The 19,010-nt window shown below is 40.9% G+C and overlaps 1 protein-coding gene across 2 annotated transcripts in view; it reads right to left on the bottom strand.

Annotated features, from left to right (window-relative positions):
• The window catches only part of NCEH1 (neutral cholesterol ester hydrolase 1), a 64,029-nt gene extending 62,779 nt beyond the window's left edge, over nt 1-1,250 (bottom strand). The window contains exon 1 of one of the 2 annotated variants that reach the window (XM_027540896.1): nt 902-1,250. In XM_027540896.1, coding sequence (XP_027396697.1) covers nt 902-1,039 — 138 coding nt within the window. In that variant the 5' untranslated portion in view covers nt 1,040-1,250. The remainder of the gene's footprint in view (nt 1-901) is intronic. The other variant, XM_027540902.1, reaches the window with a different exon arrangement.
• Nucleotides 1,251-19,010: the final 17,760 nt, after the last annotated feature.

The following is a 19,010-nucleotide window of genomic DNA, read 5'->3' as shown; positions in this document are numbered from 1 at the left end:
CATAGGGCTCAGACTTGATAGCTGATTGTAGTTTACATTTTAGATTGTCTGGCACTAAAAATAATGCCTCTGACATAGAATAAACCAGAAAGTTACATTTTTCTGTCTACGGGGTTAAAAAAAATATACACTCACTGTACAGGAAAGAACTGTCACCCTGCCAGGCTAAGCCTGGATATCCTGACTCAGGCAAAGGTTAGCTCTTCTACAGTTAAGGACATACATGAAACGCTGCAGGGCAGGCGCAAAACAAGAGCATCATGCAAACCTGCTGTCACTACCTCCACAGCCTCTCCCGCAGCCAGCCAGGCCTCTCCGCCTCCTTTGTTGGGCTGAGCTGAGGAGTGCCGGCCATGACGTGCAGATCTGTGCCGTCCCCTAAGTACTGTGGGAGCCCAGGCTGCTGCCCGTGGCAATGGAGGGCTCCACTGTCGGACACAGTGCGAGATCACCGTGCCAAGTCTGCTCTTAAGGTGGCTGCATTCCCAGGAACCAGAGCCTTCCTACAACACTTAACTCGCTCTCTGCCGCCCTCTATAAGAGAACAAAATGGGGCAGGGGTGGGTTATAAAAAACGCTGGAAGCTTGATTTTTGACGTTGCAAACCAAGATAGAAGGTGGCATTTAGGAAAGACGAAGGATTTAAACAGTCGTCAAATTCTGCTCAAGAACTTCCTTCTCCGGAATCAACACAGACGAAGACCTATACACAGACCTAACCCGCTGCTAGACAAGAAGCGAATGCGACATCCTGAAAATGTCAGCCTGAACCACTAAAAAGCAATAGCCTTATTGCGCCACAAAAATATCCATCTCATGGGACAAAGGCCGGAAATTCTCTTTCCCCCTAAAATATTGCTTAAGAGAAGGGACAGAGAATCAGCCCCGGGCTGCGTCTCACCACTTGCTGTGCGCTCCGGAAAGTGGCGTCCAGCAGCATCAGCTTCCAGGGATCGGAGACGGAGCTGGGCAGAGGGATGTAGATGTAATAGGCAGCCAGCGCCAATAGGGCGGTAAGCAGGACACAGGACGACCTCATCCTCCTCCGGCTCGGCGGGCCTGCCGGACCGACGAGGAGGAAAGGGCAATACCACCCAAAGACCTCAAGCAAGTTTCTGCGAGGGCCAGCCGCTCATTCACCCGTTTCTTGTATGCCCAGAGCCAATCAGAGGCGGCGTCAGGAGGAAGTCGGAGGGCTGACTTGCCCCCTCCACTGTGTCCTTGCAAAGTGTTGCAGACACTCCAGGTTTGAGAAAGCTGTGGGGCTGTGCTGGGCGAAGAACAGCGGACTCCGGAGGACACAGGTGTGTATTGCACACCAGTGACCACGGGCTTCCCTTCTGCAGGTTTCCAAACGGAAACAGTCCCGGAATAGTTTAAGTGCATTAAGTTTCTGTCTGTCTAAAGCACATTTGACTCAAAATGGAGTCAGATGTGAGAAAGATAATAAAATGATAACAATAAAAATCCACTGACTTCTACAGCCAGATTTGCAATGGAATGTAAAGCCTATCTGATATGTGGTGAGAGAAGATAAGAAATTCTTATAGCTCAAGCGAATGATAAGCCAGTAGTATAATACATCAAGCACATAAATCTTGGTTTCCAGATCTCATTCTCCAATAAAAAGAACCATGACTCTGCCATGGCTATGTGGTGAGAGAAGATAAGAAATTCTTATAGCTCAAGCGAATGATAAGCCAGTAGTATAATACATCAAGCACATAAATCTTGGTTTCCAGATCTCATTCTCCAATAAAAAGAACCATGACTCTGCCATGGCTCCTTGGAGAAAAGACGGATTGTAGGGCTGAGGCAGGTAAAGAACAGGATGAACCTGATCTAGAAGATGAGGAAGTGCTAAAAAATAATGAGAACTTGGTCAAAAGGACACAGTTGGCAGCTTTAAGGGTCTTCCAATGTCAAAAACTGGGATAATTTTAGCATCAAAATAATACTAATGGATTATAAACCATTAAATAAAATGAATATCTAGGAGTCTATACTAATAGAAATAAATGGGAAACACTATGTCAAAAAAATTCTTTCAGTGGGTCAGTGGTAAAAGAAAAAGTATTTGAATCCAGATTTCCTATTAAAGATAGGGGGAGGGGAGTGGATATAAAATAAGACAGAGACAGAGAGAGAACTTCAGCAGATACAACCAAAGATCCGGAAGGAAAAATTTGGAAGAACTGTTTTAAGGAGGTGGATAGAGAATAGCTCCAAAGCTATTGATCAAGGCCTTAAAACATCTGGTACATATAATTTTGCAACTTAATATAGTAATTTAAATTTAACCTAACCCAAAGTAATAAAATAATCATAAATTGGGGGCTGAAAACGAGATTATTGGGAGAAAGTTGGCTTCTTATTCAAAGTTTGGAAGAAAATACTTATGCGAAGGGTACACTTCAATGATGTTTCAAGCATTCAAGTTTGAGATCATCATTTTATATCTTTTTGTAGTTACTCATTAAACATATAACTCTGAACAGAGATATATTAATTTGTGGGTGTGTGTATGTACATAAAGTTAGAAGCTAGTCTCTGTGGGTGATTACAGATAATCCCAGAGCTATCAATCGAGTTGACAACTGCATTGATTAACATTTTAATTAATGTTAACATTAATGATGACATTAATGTGCTTTCAGGTAATCAAGGCTATGGTTTTTCCTGTGGTCATGTATGGATGTGAGAGTTGGACTGTGAAGAAAGCTGAGCGCCGAAGAATTGATGCTTTTGAACTGTGGTGTTGGAGAAGACTCTTGAGAGTCCCTTGGACTGCAAGGAGATCCAACCAGTCCATTCTGAAGGAGATCAGCCCTAGGTGTTCTTTGGAAGGAATGATGCTAAAGCTGAAACTCCAGTACTTTGGCCACCTCATGCGAAGAGTTGACTCATTGGAAAAGACTCTGATGCTGGGAGGGATTGTGGGCAGGAGGAGAAGGGGACGACAGAGGATGAGATGGCTGGATGGCATCACTGACTTGATGGACGTGAGTCTGAGTGAACTCCGGGAGATGGTGTTGGACAGGGAGGCCTGGCATGCTGTGATTCATGGGGTTGCAAAGATTCGGACACGATTGAGCGACTGAACTGAATTGAATCTGTAAAATAATTCAGAGTTTTACCTTATAGACTTTAATATTTTTCTTCTGAATTTTGATTGTATTCATAAAATCATAGATCTTAGAGCTGATGACTAAACAAATAACAAACCACCCACACCTGACCCATCCTTCTATCTTCAGCCAGTAGTAATAAGCTTGATATATAGATGAGCCTTCTGAGACCCAGAGCAGCCTCAAGAAGCCTCTTCTAGTTTGTAATATTTATTTTTTCTGGACTTCCCTAGTGGTTCAGTGGTTAAGAATCCTCCTGCCAGGATTCTTGTGCAGGGGACATGGGTTTGACCCTGGCTCAGAAAGAGTCCACATACTGAAGGGCAACTAGAGCCCTAGAATCTGTGGTCTGCAACAAGAGCATTGAAGGCAGGTTCTTTACTGTCTGAGCTACCAGGGAAGCCCATCTGGAACAGGAGAAGCCACCACAATGAGAAGCCTGAGCACTGCAACTAAAGAAAGCCCATGCATGCAACAAAGACCTAATGCAGCCAGAAATAAATGAGGTAATAAATTTTTTAAATACTGTTGGTTGGAATTGATAATATAAAAACAGAAACATTTAAAAAAAATATTTATTTCTCCTGCCTCCCAATGCTGTCCAACTTCTCTTCAGCAGTGCACTAAGAGATAGAAACTAAGAAGAAAAAAAAAAGAGAGAGAGAAACCACTATCTTAATAATCTTCAGTGCTTCTTCTGTAGATCTGAGATTCCTTTAAAAAAAGAAACCAATCTGAGATAAATTTAAACACCTTTATCATTTTTTCTAATACTTCATTCATTCAACAAATATGATCCACACTAGGAACAACAAATAATGGTCCACTCTAGGAAATAAAGGAGTTGGGGGCAAGGCAGGAAGATCTCGGCTCTTTCTGATTTTTACGTGTTTGGTGGTGATGGTGGTTGTGAAGTGAGAATAAGGAAGGTACAGAAAGGAAAGGCAAACAACATATAAACAATGTAACTACAAACCAGGTTCTGTGGTTAACATTCTGAATGTATAAACTCATTTAGTCTTTACAACAGTTCTCATGAAGTATGTACTTTTATTATTCCAAAAACAGAGGCACTGAAAGATGAAGTGCTTGTCCCCAACTCACCCAAGTAGTAGAGGTGTACTGGGGAGTTGAGCCCATTGAGTCTGGCCGTTGTGCTCATGCGCTTTACCACTCAACTCTGCTGCCAAGAGGTTAGGACTGGGAAGAAAACAGAACGGTGTGGTGTGACACCTTGTGGCTGGTTGCTGCTTTAAACTGGGTGATGGAGGGGACTTCTTTAAGGAGTGTGCATGCTTCTTTAAGTCGCTTCAGTACTTTAAGTTGCTTCAGTCGTGTCTGACTCTGTGACCCTTTGGACTGTAGCCCACCAGGCTCCTCTGTCCATGGGATTCTCCAGGCAAGAATACTGGAGTGAGTTGCCATGCCCTCCTCCAGGGGATCTTCCAGGCCCGCATCTCCTGGGTCTCCTGCATTGCAGGAGGATTCTTTACTGCTGAGCCATCAGGGAAGCCCTCTTTAAGGAGATGTCATTTGAACTGAGACCTGAGTGTCTAAAGAGGTAGCCATGCAGGAATCTAGAGCGTAGGGAACAAGTGCAGTGGTCTTGAAATGTCACCGGGTCAAGGAACAGACAGCTGGTGAGACAGCTTTCTCTGCAAGGGGTGTGGTGGAGCAGGCCCAGTCAAGAGGTAGCATGGGTGCAAAAGGGTGGGTTATCTAGGACATGATAATGAGGTGCCATGGAGAGCCACTGGAGACCTTGCAGCAGGGGAGCAACAGAATCTGATCTGTTTTGAGAAGAACCACTACAGCTGTGCTGTAGAGAATAGTTATCCAGATCAGAGAGGGATGGTGACTTGGAGGGGCCACTGTGGTGGAACAGAGGGAAGGGGCAGATTTAGAACACATTTTAGAGATGGGAGAGATATGACATACTCATAGATTGTGAAGGGTGATAAAAAAATCTAACTCAAAACTATGCCGTTCAGATTTCAGGCTGATTGGAGAAGAGTATATGTGGGAAGGATCATGGCCAGTATCAGTGGCTGTTTACTTTACACAAAAATGACCATGGCACCGCTCAAAGAATCTATTGTGTGCACATGCCCGTGCATCCACACATGCGCGTGTGCACGCACACACACACACACACACACACACCTACCTTCTAAAATAATACAGAAATTTTGAAATCTGAAGGTAAATCAGGTCAGTAGAAAACATGAGAGACCATTTTTTTAAACCAGCATCTGGTTAGCATTAGCTCAGGTACTACCAAAGGAGAAAGATATTCTGCAGTAAGACACAAGCTGATATCTTTGACCAAAGGTGTGTGTGCATGCTCAGTTGTGTCTGACTCTTTGAGACACCAAGGACTGTAGCCCACCAGGCTCCTCTGTCTATGGAATTTTCCAGGCAAGAATACTGGAATGAGTTGCCATTACCTCCTTCAGGGTATATTCCCTACCCAGAGATATATCCGGCATCTCTTTTGTCTCCTGCATAGGCAGGCAGATTCTTTACCACTAGCACCACCTGGGAATCCCAAAGTTATTACTCCTTTAAAGGTTAGGTACCTTTGCATTTCATGCAAAGATGGGCTCAATAAAGGACAGAAATGGTATGAACCTAACAGAAGCAGAAGATATTAAGAAGAGGTGGCAAGAATACACAGAAGAACTGTGCAAAAAAGCTGTTCAAGACCCAGGCAATCACGATGGCGTGATCACTCACGTAGAGCCAGATATCCTGGAATGTGAAGTCATGTGGGCCTTAGAAAGCATCACTATGAACAAAGCTAGTGGAGGTGATGGAATTCCAGTTGAGCTATTTCAAATCCTAAAAGATGATGCTGTGAAAGTGCTGCACTCAATATGCCAGCAAATTGGGAAAACTCAGCAGTGGCCACAGGACTGGAAAAGGTCAGTTTTCATTCCAATCCCAAAGAAGGGCAATGCCAAAGAATGCTCAAACTACTGCAAAATTGCACTCATCTCACACGCTAGTAAAGTAATGCTCAAAATTCTCCAAGCCAGGCTTCAGCAATACGTGAACCATGAACTTCCAGATGTTCAAGCTGGATTTAGAAAAGGCAGAGGAACTAGAGATCAAATTGCAACATTTGCTGGATCATTGAAAAAGCAAGAGAGTTCCAGAAAAACATCTACTTCTGCTTTATTGACTATGCCAAAGCCTTTGACTGTGTGGATCACAAGAAACTGTGGAAAATTCTGAAAGAGATGGGAATACCAGACCACCTGACCTGCCTCTTGAGAAACCTATATGCAGGTCAGGAAGCAACAGTTAGAACTGGACATGGAACAACAGACTGGTTCAAAATTGGGAAAGGAGTACGTCAAGGCTGTATATTGTCACCCTGCTTATTAAACTTATATGCAAAGTACATCATGAGAAATGCTGGGCTGGAAGAAGCACAAGCTTGAATCAAGATTGCCGGGAGAAATATCAATAACCTCAGACATGCAGATGACACCACCCTTATGGCAGAAAGTGAAGAAGAACTAAGGAGCCTCTTGATGAAAGTGAAAGAGGAGAGTGAAGAAGTTGTCTTAAAACTCAACATTCAGAAAACTAAGATCATAGCATCCGGTCCTATCATTTCATGGGAAGTAGGTGGGGAAACAATGGAAACAGTGGCTGACTTTATTTTTTTGGGCTCCAAAATCACTGCAGATGGTGACTGCAGCCATGAAATTAAAAGACATTTACTCCTTGGAAGGAAAGTTATGACCAACCTAGAGAGCATATTAAAAAGCAGAGACATTACATTTGCCAACAAAGGTCAATCTAGTCAAAGCTATGGTTTTTCCAGTGGTCATGTATGGATGTGAGAGTTGGACTATAAAGAAAGCTGAGCACCGAAGAATTGATGCTTTTGAACTGTGGTGTTGGAGAAGACTCTTGAGAGTCCCTTGGACTGCAAGTAGATCCAACCAGTCCATTCTAAAGGAAATCAGTCCTGAATATTCATTGGAAGGACTGATGTTGATGCTGAAACTCCAATACTTTGGCCACCTGATGTGAAGACCTGACTCATTTGAAAAGACCCTCATGCTGGGAAAGATTGAAGGTGAGAAGGGGATGACAGAGGATGAGATGGTTGGACGGCATCATTGACTCGATGGACATGAGTCTGGGTAAACTCCGGGGGTTGGTGATGGACAGGGAGGCCTGCCATGCTGCAGTCCATGGGGTCGCAAAGAGTTGGACACGACTGAGCGACTGAACTGAACTGAACTGAAACTTATCTTTGGACATAGATGTCATTTATTTTCTAAAATCTGCAAACATTTACCATTGACCTGTTAAGTGTTGCACACTGTATTATGCTTGGGAATGGGACAATATCCCTGCAAGGAAAGAGTTCTCAGTCTATTAGAAAAGGAAATAAATAATACACAGGAAAAGGGACTTCCCTGGTGGTTCAATGGTTAAGAATCTGCCTGCCAATGCTGGGGACACAGGTTCGACCCCTGGTCCAGGAGGATTCCACATGGTGCAGGACAGCTGAGCCCTTGCTGCAACTACTGAGCTCATGTGCCCTGGAGCCCATGATCGACAACAGGATGAGCCACCACAATGAGAAGCCTGAGCACTGCAACTAAAGAAAGCCTGTGAGCAGCAAGGAAGACCCATCACAGCCAAAAATTAAATAAGTAAAGTTAAAATAATAATAAACAGGAAAATGAATGGAAGAAAACTTGCTAAGTTTTATAGTAGAGGTGCAGAAAGAATGTCTGCTTAGAAGTACACAGACAAGGGCAGAAAGGCAGATGCAAGAATATTGTGTCAAAGGTTTGGTGGAAGAGCATGACACTTTCCAGGACCAATTTCTGTTGATTTGTGAATGATGTAAACAAATCTGTTCTTAACTGAACTACTGGTAGAACAGAGTCAGCGATTTACAATCAGAATTCATTTTCACTGATTTAGTTGCATTGATGTAAACCAATGACAGGATAATCAGTGTATACTTCTCAAGAATAAGTGATTTAGGGACTTCCTGGTGGTCAAGTGGTTAAGAAAAAGCCTGCCAATGCAGAGGACATGCATTCAATCTCTGGTCCAGGAACTAAGATCCTACATGCTGTAGGGCAGCTAAGCCCATGTGCCACAAATACTGAGCCTGCTGGCCTAGAGCCCGTGCTCCACAACGAGAGAAGCCACAGCAAGGAGAAGCCCGCTCACTGCAACTAGAGAAAACCCATGTGACACAAGGAAGACCCAGTTCAACCATAAATAAATTTAAATAAACAAAGAATACAGAGATGGAAATGGCAACCCACTCCAGTATTCTTGCCCAGAAAATCCCATGGACGGAGGAGTCTGGCAGGCTACAGTCTATGGGTCCGAAAGAGTTGGAGACAATTGAGTGACTAACACTTCCACTCTTTTCCTCACTTGCAAAAATGTCTACTGGGCTAAGTTCTTGCGTAAAATAGTCAAGATGACATTTTAATTTTAGCAACTAAATATGTTAAAAATAAATCAAGTGAGTTATGTATTCAGTTAGGTTTCTCTACTGCCTCTTAGTTTTTAAATACTCATCTTAGAAAAATAAACCATTGGTTAGTTCTATTGGCATTTACTTTTGTTAGGTCACTAGCATATTCCGAGAAAGTATTCTCTTTAAAAATTTCAACCACAAATTAAAGTTATTAGCTACTCCAGTGCTTGCTCTAAGCCCTATGAACAGGTCTCTTCTCAGTTCTAAGCACATAGCTGAAGTTCAATAGATGTTTATAGCTGGTAAAGTCTAATATTTATATCTGAGGGACTTCCCTGGCAGTCCAGCAGGGGTTCAATCTCTGGTCAGGGAACTAAGATCCCACATACAACACAGCACAGCCCAAAATAAGTATAATAATAATAATAATAATAATAATATTTAGATCTGAAAGGCTGACAGTGTGAAAAAGAGATCATTAATAGGTAAGAACTTATATATGCCATCTTATCAATTGTTTCCTGGTTGTTTTGTAGTTGCTATGTTCCTTTCTTATGCTCTTGCTGCCTTCCTTTGTAAATGAATGGTTTTCTGTATTGGTATGCTTTGATTGTCTTCTTATCTTTTGTGAATCCACTTTAGGTTTCTGCTGCATAGTTACCATGAAGCTTACATAAAATATAAATGTTACAGTCTATCTTATGCTGGTAACAGCTTAACTTTGATTGCATACAAAACTCTATCCTTTACTCCTCTTTTATGTTTTTGATGTTACAGTTTATCTTTTTTAATATTGTGTATTTATTTAAGAATTGTCTTTTACACTTTATATAGACTTAAGTATTTAACACTCTACCATGTTACAATATTAGAGTATTCTGAATTTGACTACATATTTACTTTAGCAATCTGTTGAAATATATGGTCATATGTTTTCATGTTACTAATTATCATCCCTTCAGCGTGAAGACCTCCTATCAGCATTTCTTGTAAGGAAGGTCTGCTTCTGCTGCTGCTGCTAAGTCGCTTCAGTCGTGTCCGACTCTGTGTGACCCCAGACACGGCAGCCCACAAGGCTCCCCCGTCCCTGGGATTCTCCAGGCAAGAACACTGGAGTGGGTTGCCATTTCCTTCTCCAATGCATGAAAGTGAAAAGTGAAAGTGAAGTCACTCAGTCGTGTCGCCTCCTAGTGACCCCATGGACTGCAGCCTACCAGGCTCCTCCGTCCATGGGATTTTCCAGGCAAGAGTACTGGAGTGGGGTGCCATTGCCTTCTCCGAAGGAAGATCTAGTAGTGATAAATTCCCTCAGCTTTTGTTTGTCTAGGAAAGTATTCATCTCTCCTTACTTTCTTAAGGACAGCTTTGCCAGGTAAAGTACTCTTGGCAGCAGTTTTTTTTTCTTTTTTTTCTTTCTGCACTTTGAATATAGCATTTTACTCTCTTCTGGCTAGTAAGTTTTCTGCTGAAAAGTCTTCTAATAGCCTTTTGAGAGTTCCCCCTTTTCCTTTCTGCTTTTAAGATTTTTCTTTGTCTTTGATTTTTGACATTTTTATTCTAATGTGTCTTGGAGAGGGTTTTTTTTTTTTTTTTTCAACTTTTTATTTTGTATTGGGAAAAATTCTTCAAGAGAGGGGAATACCAGACCATCTGACCTGCCTCTTGAGAAACCTATATGCAGGTCAGGAAGCAACAGTTAGAACTGGACATGGAACAACAGACTGGTACCAAATAGGAAAAGGAGTTCGTCAAGGCTGTATATGGTTACCCTGCTTATTTAACTTATATGCAGAGTACATCATGAGAAACACTGGACTGGAAGAAGCACAAGCTGGAATCAAGATTGATGGGAGAAATATCAATAACCTCAGATATGCAGATGACACCACCCTTATGGCAGAAAGTAAAGATGAACATGTAAGAGGAGAATGAAAAAGTTGGCTTAAAGCTCAACATTCAGAAAATGAAGATCATGGCATCTGGTCCCAGCACTTCATGGGAAATAGATGGGGAAACAGTGGAAACAGTGTCAGACTTTATTTTTTTGGGCTCCAAAATCACTGCAGATGGTGATTGCAGCCATGAAATTAAAAGATGCTTACTCCTTGGAAGAAAAGTTATGACCAACCTAGATAGCATATTGAAAAACAGAGACATTACTTGGCCAACAAATGTCCGTCTAGTCAAGGCTATGGTTTTTCCTGTGGTCATGTATGGATGCAAGAGTTGGACTGTGAAGAAAGCTGAGCGCCGAAGAATTGATGCTTTTGAACTGTGGTGTTGGAGAAGACTCTTGAGAGTCCATTGGACTGCAAGGAGATCCAACTAGTCCATTCTAAAGGAGATCATCCCTGGGTGTTCTTTGGAAGGGATGATGCTAAAGTTGAAACTCCAGTACTTTGGCCACCTCATGCGAAGAGTTGACTCATTGGAAAAGACTCTGATGCTGGGAGGGATTGTGGGCAGGAGGAAAAGGGGACGACAGAGGATGAGATGGCTGGATGGCATCACTGATTCGATGGACGTGAGTTTGAGTGAACTCCGGGAGTTGGTGATGGACAGGGAGGCCTGGCGTGCTGCGATTCATGGGGTTGCAAAGAGTCGGACACGACTGAGCGACTGAACTGAACTGAACTGATAGCCAGTTAACAATGTTGTGATATTTTCAGGTGAACAGTGAAGGAATTCAGCCATACATATATATGTATGTATATGTATATACATACATATACATGTATCCATTCTCCCCTCCCATCCAGGCTGCCACGTAACATTGAGCAGAGTTCCACATGCTATACCAGAGGTCCTTGTTAGTTACCCATTTTAAATATAGCAGTGTGTACATGTCCAACTCAAAAGTCCCTAACTGTCCCTTCCCGCAGCCTTCCCCCTGGCAACCATAAGTTCCTTTTTTAAGTCTGTGAGTCTCTTTCTGTTTTGTAAATAAGTTCATTTGTTTCATTTCCCTTTAGATCCCACATATAACAGATATCATACAATATTTGGAGAGGGTTCCTTTGACTTTGTATAGCGACCTATAAGCTTCATGAACTTGGATATTCAAGAACAAAAGGGAGTGTTAGTCTCTCAGTCATGTCTGACTCTTTGTGACCTGATAGACTGTAGCCTGCCAGGCTCCTCTGCCTAAAGAATTCTTCAAGCAAGAATACTGGAGTGAGTAGCCATTCCCTTCTACAGGGGATTCTCCCGACCCAGAGATCAAACCCGGGTCTCCTGCATTGCAGGCAGTTTTTTTTTTTTTTTACCATCTGAGACATCAAGAAAGCCCCATAACATTGTTTCCATGCGTGCATCCTTAGTCGAGTTTCCATGTGTGCATACTCAGTTGTGCCCTACTTCTGGCGATCCCATGGACTGTAGCCTACCAGGCTCACTACTGAGCTACCAGGGAAGTGGTTGGATGTCCAGTTCTCTCCTTAAATTTGGGAAGTTCTCAGCCATTACTTCTCTAAATAAGTTTTCTACCCCTTTGTCCTTCTTTTCTTCTCCTGATCAAAAATCGATCCTTTTGATAGTATCCTATAACTCACACAGGCTTTCTTTCTTCTTTCTTTTATCTCTCCTGACTGGATAATTTCAGAGTTCTTGTCTTCAATATCATTGATTTTTCTGTTTGGTCAAGTCTGCTCTTATGTTCTCTATTGAACATTTAATTTCATCCATTTTATTCTTCAGCTCTAGAATTTCTGTTGGTTCTTTCTTACAATTTCTGTCTTTTTGTCAAATTCATTTTGTTCATGTTTCTGGATTTTGCTGCATTGTCTCTGTGTTTTCTTGTAGCTCATTGAGTTTCCTTAAAACAGTTATTTTGCATTCTTTATCCAGTAAGCCAGAGATCTCCATGTCTTTGTGTTCAGTACCAGATCATCATTTGTGGTGTCATGTGTCCTTAATTCATCATGTTCTTTTGAATTTTTGTGTTGCTGTCTTCACATTTGAAGTAGCAATCATTTCCTCTAGTCTTTACTAAATGTTCTCTTCGATGCATCTTTTTTTGTTTTTTTTTGCTCCAGTGGAGTATGGGCATTTCTCCTCCACAAACATGGACTTCCACAAAGGCTCTTTGTTTTGTGAGTGATTGTCTAAGTCATTGTTCTCTAAGGACTACCAGATCTTGATTGAGAAAAGCTGAAAATGGTTTATGGGTCACTGCAAGGACCACAGTTAGAATCAAGGTTTGTCTGCCTGTCACCTGACACAGGATAAGACTCCTCCTGGGTCCCTGGACATATGATGCTAGAATCCACAGCTCCCTCAAAGGCACTTCTGTCCATGGATGTATACTGACTTTTTTGTTGTTGAGGTGGGAGGGAAGACAAAAATGAGGGATGTCTATGGCACTATCATATTAACATCACTGCCTCCGCCCTTAAACAAACAAACAAACAACTCCTGAAACCAAGAATTAAAAGGTAAGGGGGAAGGTTGTTTAAAAGTGTCAGATTTTAATTTTTGCTTGTGCACGTGTATCCTTAAAAGGGGAGTTTTACAATTAATTCAGCAAGTTATAACTTCAAGACTCCTGAAAAGTGATTCAACTATTGTAGCATTATATCATGTCATTGTGTTTTAGGATTTTTTTCTTCTAGAGTTTGTAACTCAGTAATAATTTGTTACACATAGGAAAAATATGGTAGACTTCTGATGCATTTGTTTAAACACTTAAAATTTGTTATTTAAAAATTTTTATCAATATAAAACTCCACTGATAAAGATAAATACATTTGAACAATGTTTATACTCTTGCCTGGAAAATTCCATGGATGGAGGAGCCTGGAAGGCTGCAGTCCATGGGGTCGCTGAGGGTCGGACACGACTGAGCGACTTCACTTTTACTTTTCACTTTCATGCATTGGAAAAGGAAATGGCAAACCCACTCCAGTGTCATTGCCTGGAAAATCCCAGGGACAGGGGAGCTTGGTGGGCTGCCGTCTATGGAGTCGCACAGAGTCAGACACGACTGAAGTGACTTAGCAGTAGCAGCAGCAGTAGAAAAACACAGCTAGTAAAGAAACATAAAAGACATATTAAAAAATGTTAACCTTCCAAGAGTCAGGGAATGTAAAATAATCATCAGGGTCCTATTTTTCCTCCAAAAAATTATAAAGTTAGAATAGATCATACAAATGTTAAGAAAGGTAGATAAATAAACAGTATCCAATTTTATTTTATAAATGATGCTACAATATAAATCTTTATGTAGGAAACATTCTTTGGTAAAGATTAGTTATTTAATTTTTTTTTAAACACCTTGGAAACAATGTAAATGGTTTCTTATAGAAAAATATTTGTATATAAATAAGTTTCTTCTACATATTAAAATACATAAATATTATATTTAAATGTAAATAGAATACCTTGTTCTTAAAATAATTTTAAAAACAGGGTACTGGGACTTCCCAGGTAGTCCTGTGATTAAGAATCTACCTGCAAATTCAGGGGACATGGGTTTAATCCCAGGTCCAAGAAGATCCCACATGCCATGGAGTAACTAAACCTGTGGGCCACAACTACCAAGCCTGTGCTCTAGAGCCCACAAGCCATAACAAGAGAAGTTACCGCAGTGAGAAGCCTACATTCGATAACCAGATAGTATCCCCCACTCTTGACAACTAGAGAAAGCTTGCAAGCAGCAACAAAGACCCAATACCACCAAAATAAATAAATAAATAAAAATAAAAACAGGGTACCACCACCACAAAAAAACTCCTGTTGTAAGTGAATGAATACATATTAATATTATGGCAACAATTATGTTTAAAACAACACAAATACAATAAATGGAGAGAAATATACCCATACCTCAAATACATTTGTGTTTGTATAACAGAACTTTGAATAATTTTACTTTCTAACTTTGAAATCTTTGATTTTCTTCATTCATTACTCTATAATGTAACTTAGAAACAAAAATTCACTAAAAATTCTAAAAAAAAAGTGCCATCTTATACCACATAAGCCTGGACTTTCATTCAAAGTTGCATCTATTTACATCTGCTTATCCAATTTTAAAATTATACTTATAAAACAATCCTTCATAATTTATTTGCTCAAATAGCCTATCCTAATAGAAAGAACGCTGGCTGGGAGTTAGTGACTTGGCTCTATCACAGGCTATCTATATGAACTAGAGAAAATGACTTATCATTCTTGAGTCTTAGCATCTTCATCCATAAAATAATAGTTTGGATCTAGTATCTCTAAGATTTCTTCTAGCTCCTAGAGCTACAGGTCACATTAGCAAATACAGGCTAATTATATGCCAAAAGGTAATTTACAGTTCTAAAATGTACTTTTTAAAGAAAAATACAATAATTATCACACAGAAAAAGTAATCTATGTGGGAAAAAATAAGGAATCATTAAAATATATTGTCAGTTCAATAGGTGATCATAAATTACAGAAATGTTTATTTGGCAAGAAATTCTACCATTGGAAAAAAACATGAACCATAATAAAGCTCTTCTAGACTTATTAGCCTAAAGTTATTTTTCCTTTCCTTAGGTAAAAATGAATCATTCAGCTTTTACAATACTCATAACTAACTCATTACATGTTACTTTATACCAAGTCTATAATCAGTAGTAGAGATTTCAGCATCCAACAAAGGAAGTTGTGTTCTTTCTACTCCTAGTAAAGATGAGATTTACTTCCCTAGCTAGTCTGAAAAACATACATATAATGAGCTTTTTATTGTATAATTGGCTTATTTCTAGTAAATGAAGGTCTCATTAATTTTAAAAATTCTTTGATCACCTACTTAGTAACTGCATCTCTCTAGTTTTTAAATTATCTTTTATGCTAACTCTTTTACTTTTGTTGTTTTAAAATGCTATTCTTTCCACTCTTTCCAAGTCCATGTAGACTTTCTAAGTCCATCCAGCCCAGGCCTGTTCCACAGCTGACAAGTCAGGGTAGCAGATTTTTAATTAGACACATTTATCATTAGTAGGGATAGGAAGGAGTCCAAACTCCACCTCTTTGGGGTTAGAGACCAAATGTGCCTCTCCTTCCTGCAGAGATGCTGGGCCCCTGAATTGTCTAGGCTGGGCCTCAGGGAGGGGAGGAAGGTGGCCATTGCAAGCACCTACCTCTATTACCACCCCTTTCACTGACACCGCAGTGGTGGACTATGGGAAATGGAAGGAGAACCTGCACAAATGGGCACCTTCCCCTTCTGAAGTAAGTGGGGCCTGTTCCCCTGTGGGAGTCCAGGAAGATGTGAATGACTCTTGTCTCTTCAACCAGAGACCAGAGGAGGCATACAAGCTCTGTCAAGCTATTCAAAGACAGTCAGATACTCTGGCATCATTTTATTCTGAAAGGAATGGAGGTACTGGGCACTAGCCTAGAGTCAGAAGACAGAAAGCTCCCTGCTAACTTGTGACCTTGACTGAATATGGTCTGTTTCAGGTTCCCCAGTTGCAAAGGTGTAAACTGCTAAAGTTCCATCTTAGCCCAGCGTTATTGTGGAGATCAAACAAGATAGCACATATGAAATTCCTTGTCAACCAGATATTCTGTGCAGATGTGAGGGCACCCAGTCAGTGACCTCATCTCTCTCAAAGCCTTATTTACATACTCTCTTCCATACAAAGCCTTCCTTGATAGAATTAATTCCTATTCTGAATTCTCTGACTCATTTCCACCTTTACATATGGCCCTCCACTCTTCCATGTCAGGAACCAGATCATATCTGTGACACTCAACATACAACATAACCACAGACACAATAAAGGCAGAAATAGTAGCAGATTCTGCCCATCCTGCCCTGCCCACCCTCCCATCCATCACCCATGACAATTCCCTGAGGTATGCTTTTAGCAACCTCAATTTCACAACAGGAATCGGGCTGAGAATGAAATGGTCACTTGCCCAGGGTCACTCAGCTAATGCATGACTGAGCTGGGATTTGAACCTGGTCCGACTGCACAATCATGCTTGTTTTACACCATTGCACTGACTGCTGAATCACTAAACCAGATTATTTCAACAAATAGAGTCTGGTTGGCACCAGCTTTGGCAATGGGGAGGCTCTGACTGAGGTGGTTGCAGTGGAGCAGTTAAGAACCTGGACTCTTCCAGTGGTTCAGACTTGGCACTTTCATTGCAGAAGGTAGAAATTCAATCCCTTGTTGGGGAACTAAGATCTCACAAGTCGTGTGGCACAGCCAAAAAAAAAAAAAAAAGAACATGGACTCTTAATTTAATTCACAGCTATGTTAATAACTTGGCTGTGAGATAATCTCTCTAAGCCTCAGTCTCCTCATTGAACACTGGGGAGTATAATAATGCCCACATCACAGGATGGTTGAGAGAACAATCTGAGAGAATGCAAATGAAAGTATCCTATAGGGACTTCCCTAGTGGTTATAAGACTCTGTGCTGCCAATGGAGGGAGTGCAAGTTTAATACCTGGTTGGGGAACTAAGATCCCACACGCCATGTGGTGTGGGCAAAAATTAAAAAAAAAAAAAGAATGCTGTAATTGTAAAGAGTAATATACATTAGAAGATACTAACCAAATGATAACAATTATTATGACTAAAAAAATTAATAAACAGAAACCTTAAAAAATTGAGTTGGGAAGCCAACTGTGAGTTGCTCTCACACCTTGCAATGTTAGAAGAAATGACAGAAGGAAGAATACTTTCCTGTCAAGTACTTTCCAGCCAATGAAAAGCTATAAACTCTTTGTTTACTATAGCCCTCCCAACTTTCTTCACCCCTTTGTCAAAGAATTCTTCCCTTGCTCTGCAAGGACTTGCCTGTGTCTCATTGTGGTTGTAGAAACCAAATTGCAATTCTCTGCTGATCCTAAATAGACTTACTTCTTTTCTGCTGGAGAAATAAGTGAAGTGAAATGAAAGTCGCTCAGTCATGTCCGAATCTTTGCAACCCCATGGACTGACTATACAGACTATACAGAATGGACTGACTATACAGTCCATGGAATTCTCCAGGCCAGAATACTGGAGTGGGTAGCCTTTCCCTTCTCCAGGGGATCTTCCCAACCCAGGGATCAAACACAGGTCTCCCACATTGCAGGTGGATTCTTTACCAGTTGAGCCACAAGGGAAGCCCAGCTGGAGAAATAACTGGGAGTCTATTTGTTTTAGGTGAATAAGAATGACCATTTGATTGGCACTATGGGCAAAGCTGTTTTTTGACAGTGACCTCAGTGCTAAGGTAATATAACCCTTCCCCAGGGAATAGTGAATACCCTGTAGATACCCATATTGAGTACTGACACAAACTCTGAGGTAAGTTTCTGCTGGAGCTTGGCTTTGAAATCTGTGTTTCTCTTGCCTGATCTGGGCCCTTTTTGCAGCACAGCACTCAGGGGCAGAGGAAGGAGCTATCATGTTTCACTTTGCCTCTGTCTTCTGCAGCAAGTTAAGCCCCTCCAAAGAGGCATTGCCTGAAACTGTGTTGCTCTTTATTTATTTTAGCATGGTTAATTTGTACTGATTATTTGAACAAAGAGTATTGTTTTAAAATAGAAATCATAACCAGAGATTGGAGGGAGGGGTTGCTGCAGAGGGCCATTTGGCTTTGAACTCACACCCACAAACAACCTCAAAAATGAACTTTATATTATTTCCAAATGACGTTAGTACACGAATACAGACTTGCTACAGCAGGACTTGGCAGGGGAGAGGGGGGTGTTCTCCATAAAACATTAAGCTTGTATTCTTATCTCTTTAGTGGACCATGGTTTCTTGTGATATGATGTAATATTTTTGTATATATTAAATCCATTACTTGATTAATAAAACATTTTGTTAAAAAAATTATTTCCTACAACTGCATGTGCCTCCTGGTATTAGACTAATGTCTAATTACTCAAAATAAGATTTTGATTTTAAATACTTCTAGAGATTTGACAACTTGCTTTCAGGATTAATCAATCTCATAAGAAAACTCTTATCTCTCTTAAGACTAACTAATCTCTGCTGATTAAACTTAATCTCATTAGTAAAAATGTTCAATCTTGTATGGTCTCAACTACGAAACAAATATTTATTGCTCATTTTCTAAATGCAAGCCTTCATAAATCTGAGAAACGTAACTTGACATGTTTCAAAGGTATCCTTGGTCCAAAATGTGCATATATGCCTTCCTACCCTGCCCCTGGTAGACTATCCTGCCCTAGTCGGACCCCTAGGCTCCAATATACAAGTCAGGGCAAGCCCTACCCCTTGGCAAGAAAAAGGAGCAGTAAATACATCGTAAAGGACTTTGATTGTCAAGGTGTAGCTTAGGCTTTATACTAACCTGAAGGCTAAGGAAGTTGTTTGAAATAGCCTAGTGGAAGGTAGGTTAATGGAAGGCTGCACTCAACATGCCAGCAAATTTGGAAAACTCAGCAGTGGCCACAGGACTGGAAA

Source organism: Bos indicus x Bos taurus, chromosome 1 (genome assembly GCF_003369695.1).
Source record: "Bos indicus x Bos taurus breed Angus x Brahman F1 hybrid chromosome 1, Bos_hybrid_MaternalHap_v2.0, whole genome shotgun sequence".
NCBI lineage: Eukaryota > Metazoa > Chordata > Mammalia > Artiodactyla > Bovidae > Bos > Bos indicus x Bos taurus.
The sequence above is the reverse complement of the archived record's forward strand: the minus strand, read 5'-3'. Positions and strand labels throughout refer to the sequence as shown.